The 3586-nt window shown below is 37.8% G+C and overlaps 1 protein-coding gene across 1 annotated transcript; it reads left to right on the top strand.

Moving 5' to 3' along the window:
* Positions 1-2362: 2362 nt before the first annotated feature.
* Positions 2363-2954, top strand: LOC108653038 (uncharacterized). The gene is made up of 2 exons (XM_018103316.3): positions 2363-2603; positions 2677-2954. Exons 1-2 carry the CDS (start codon positions 2415-2417, stop codon positions 2848-2850), a joined length of 363 nt encoding a protein of 120 aa, XP_017958805.1. The 5' UTR covers positions 2363-2414; the 3' UTR covers positions 2851-2954.
* Positions 2955-3586: the final 632 nt, after the last annotated feature.

Raw genomic sequence — 3586 nt, 5'->3', positions numbered from 1 at the left:
TAAATGTGCTATAGTACTGTCTCTCTCTACCATATACCTCTCTCATATACCATATACCTCTCTGTACCCATATAATCGTACTACTCTACTACTTTACTTTACATAAGAAGTCTTAAATATATCTCTAGATAAATAGCTCTAACTAATAAATGAAAATAATCATCTTTGTTTGTGCTAAACTGTTTTCTTCCTTTATCCATCTTAAGTATTTATACATATGTATATTTCATATTTTCATTTAACTCCCTTAGCACCCTTGTAGAGCATTCCAGCTTCGACTTGGCTCGCATGCGGTTGCTGTGGCTTCTAATTGAAGTGGCTGCGTTTTGAGCAGCTGTCATGTGGTTGCGGCTTTGTCTGTGGCAGATCTTACACAGAAATCGAATAGGCAATATATGTACATACATATACATACATACATATACATATATACAGTACACTAACTACGGCTGCTTCTATAGCTGCCACAGCTTCAACGGCTTTTACTGCTGTTGCGGTCAATAGTGCACGACATAATTGCTGATTGAATGAGGCTGTCAACTGACGTCAGCCTACGACTGATTAATAGCAATTAGCAGTGGCTTCCATAAGTATATATATACCATAAAATATATACATACATATATATGTATATGTATAAGTATATGCTCCACATTTCAGCTCTGTTCCAGCTTTTATTGTCTAAGGACTCGCCCACTTTATTATACATATATAAGTTTATGTACAGAGTAGTCTGTATATAGTCTCTATATTGTACATATCTCTCCATATATCTTTATACATCTAACTTTGCAGTTGCAAATCGTGAGCACGCAAACAGTGAAGACGCAAAGTCACGCCAGCAATTCAGCTAGTGCTTGGCAATATATACTCACATACCAAGCTATATACATAGATTGCGAGGGCTAACCAAAGAGTTTGGCTGTTAAAGGAGAATAATACTAATACCAATACTAATAAGTTAGACTATATTTAAAGAGTAATGCCCTATAAGATGAAGGTATACATAAATACATGAGTGGTTCACATACATACAGTTCTAGATATGGGAGCATAGAAATCCTATATATACACTTCTCTCACTGCATAAGAGATTATAACAACTTAATATGTATTACAATCTTGTCAATGTAAAGTTACATGTGAATTTACACATTCACAAACCTTTGAAACCACCCTCGCATATACACATTCATATAGTTCTCAAAAACATTTGAGCTCTTGACTAGGAATTGGATTCTCCTTCATTTTGGCGCCATAAATCTAGCATGCAGCTCGCCCGCCGCATGTCGCATGTCGTGTGTCGCATGTCGCATGTCGCATATTCGTATTTCGCATGACGCCTGGCAATTCGACAAATGGCTTCAAGAACTGGCGCAACACTCGCATAAAACTTTATATACCCTCGCGTGTCCACACTGAGTAAAACAAAAACATTTCCATTTGAATTTTCTAAACTTTATACAAAACATATTTTCCTGGTTCAGCGACAGCGACTTGTTGCCCAAGCTAACCGAAGGCTTAACCCCATTTTTAGCGAAGCTCTTAGATTGCATTATGTTTCTGATTTTCAATTTGTTGTACAACATTATGAAGCAGGAAGCAAATTTAATTTACTCTTTCGTTTTACAACAATAATAAATACATATTTGATCTAATCAGAACTGATCGTATTGAGCATTATTCTACAGAGATTTTGGGAAGTATACAATATGGTAAGTTATATAGACAAACCCGTATATAAATAGAAAGCGTAGAAAAAACGAAACAAGCTTAAGAACCGGAAGCTGTAGCCTTTGACTTCCTCTATTGATTTCATAGAATACACAAATATACGCCCATCATACCTTGATGCCTCCCTTTATTACAGTTTCATATTACTATCCAGCCATAAATACCGCTCCTATGGGGCTCATATTCCCCATTGTCAGTCGGTACAGTTTTTGGAATTCGTACACATTTTCGATAAGGAATTTCGCTAGGTCTAAATTTAAACTCTACAGCTACCACAGTAGCTTGATAATAGACCTAGTACTATACAGAGATAGTGGGGGAGCGTGCTGAGGTAAGCCAGCTGTACTTAATTAATTTGTACAACTATCTACAGCTAGGGGGTAAGAGCTATTAACCGTAGCAAAAACAAAAAACTTACACATATGACTGCAAAAGCCGAAACGATATCAGTTGAACATATGGTGTCGATATATTGATAATAGATCAAACAAATTTATTTTGTTTTACGCAATTGCTTTCGGTTCCCTAATTGGCTTTCGTGGGGTCTCTACCTTAAGTACCTGAGTTGGTAATCAAAGTGATAGCAAATTGTCTTCTGATTCCCTTGTTTTTGCAATAAAAGAGCCAAAGCGAATCGCCGTCGACTCATTCCACCCAAAACTTCTCCAATTGCTAGAGAGATGGGCTTCAAATCCATAACGCTAGTTGGCCTTCTGCTTTGCGCTGTTGGCCTCGCCACGGTTCATGCTGGCAACGATTATCTCTGGGGCGAAATAGGACCCAACGACTATAAGCTCGCCAAGGAGACGGTCTCGAAGGCCTTCTTTGTGGGTCTGGTGCAGACCAAGAAATATGTGTTCAAGCAGAAAGTACGTAGCAAGACGACCTCAAGTTGATATATGTACATATATCTATATAAGATGTTCTTTATGTTGTGTCTAGGATAATTTGGATGCCTTGACCATTACGGCCATTAAGGTGACCGACAAGAAGAAGAGCAATGGAGCTACGGCTGTACTGGTTTCTGGCGGACCCGGCTCGAAGGGCGCTACCATTCTGTTTACTTCGGAGCGTGGCCATGGCATCAAGGATGTCGTCGAGATCTGGGGCCGTTAGATACTGACTATATGTAATATGTATGTAGTTGGCAGTTTTCCTTGAGCCTGTAAGCCTAAAAGTATGCATTCCGCTGTAGAATAAAACATTTGAACTGTTTCTGATATTTTGAGTGTCTAAAGAAATGGAAAGATATTTAGCTCTTAACTTTAGATGTGAATTGATATTAAGGTATAGTAAAGATAGGATGATGTGTGTCTGAAGTGCTCCGTGTGTGATAGAGCTAAGTGAAATTAGAGAATAGTATTAGCAAAATATAAGTCGTGCAATAAGCTAGAATTTCAGGCTTGAATCAGTTTAAGTAGTGTTGAGAAAGGATTTTGCTAAACTACAAAAGGCAAAAGAATAAAATTGAATCAAATATGATTATTATTAACTAAAGCTGTAATTGCCTTTGCCCAAGTTTATAATCTAAGCTAATATTGATGTCTAACTCTTTGACAATATTACTAAAAATTTCTGCAAGGTTTAAGCAGTGTTATAAAAGGCTTTGCTAAGCTCACTTAGCTCGACCAAATGCCATCCAAATGGATTCCACAAACAGTCTTCTGACGCCACATTTTGAAAATATTTGGCTAAGCTTCAACTGGCTGCTAGACTCCTACAGTTGCGGCCATCTAATCCCATTTATCAAAGTCTAGACGCTGCTGGCCATATATTTATGTATGTTTATTCTACACGTTCTATGTGCATATACAAATGATCCCACAGTCGGCACAGAAGGCACTTGAAACCT

This window comes from Drosophila navojoa, chromosome 5, assembly GCF_054131105.1.
Source record: "Drosophila navojoa isolate 15081-1374.11 chromosome 5, UAZ_NAV_1.0, whole genome shotgun sequence".
NCBI lineage: Eukaryota > Metazoa > Arthropoda > Insecta > Diptera > Drosophilidae > Drosophila > Drosophila navojoa.
Note: the sequence above shows the minus strand (reverse complement) of the source record. Positions and strands in the feature narration are given on the sequence as shown.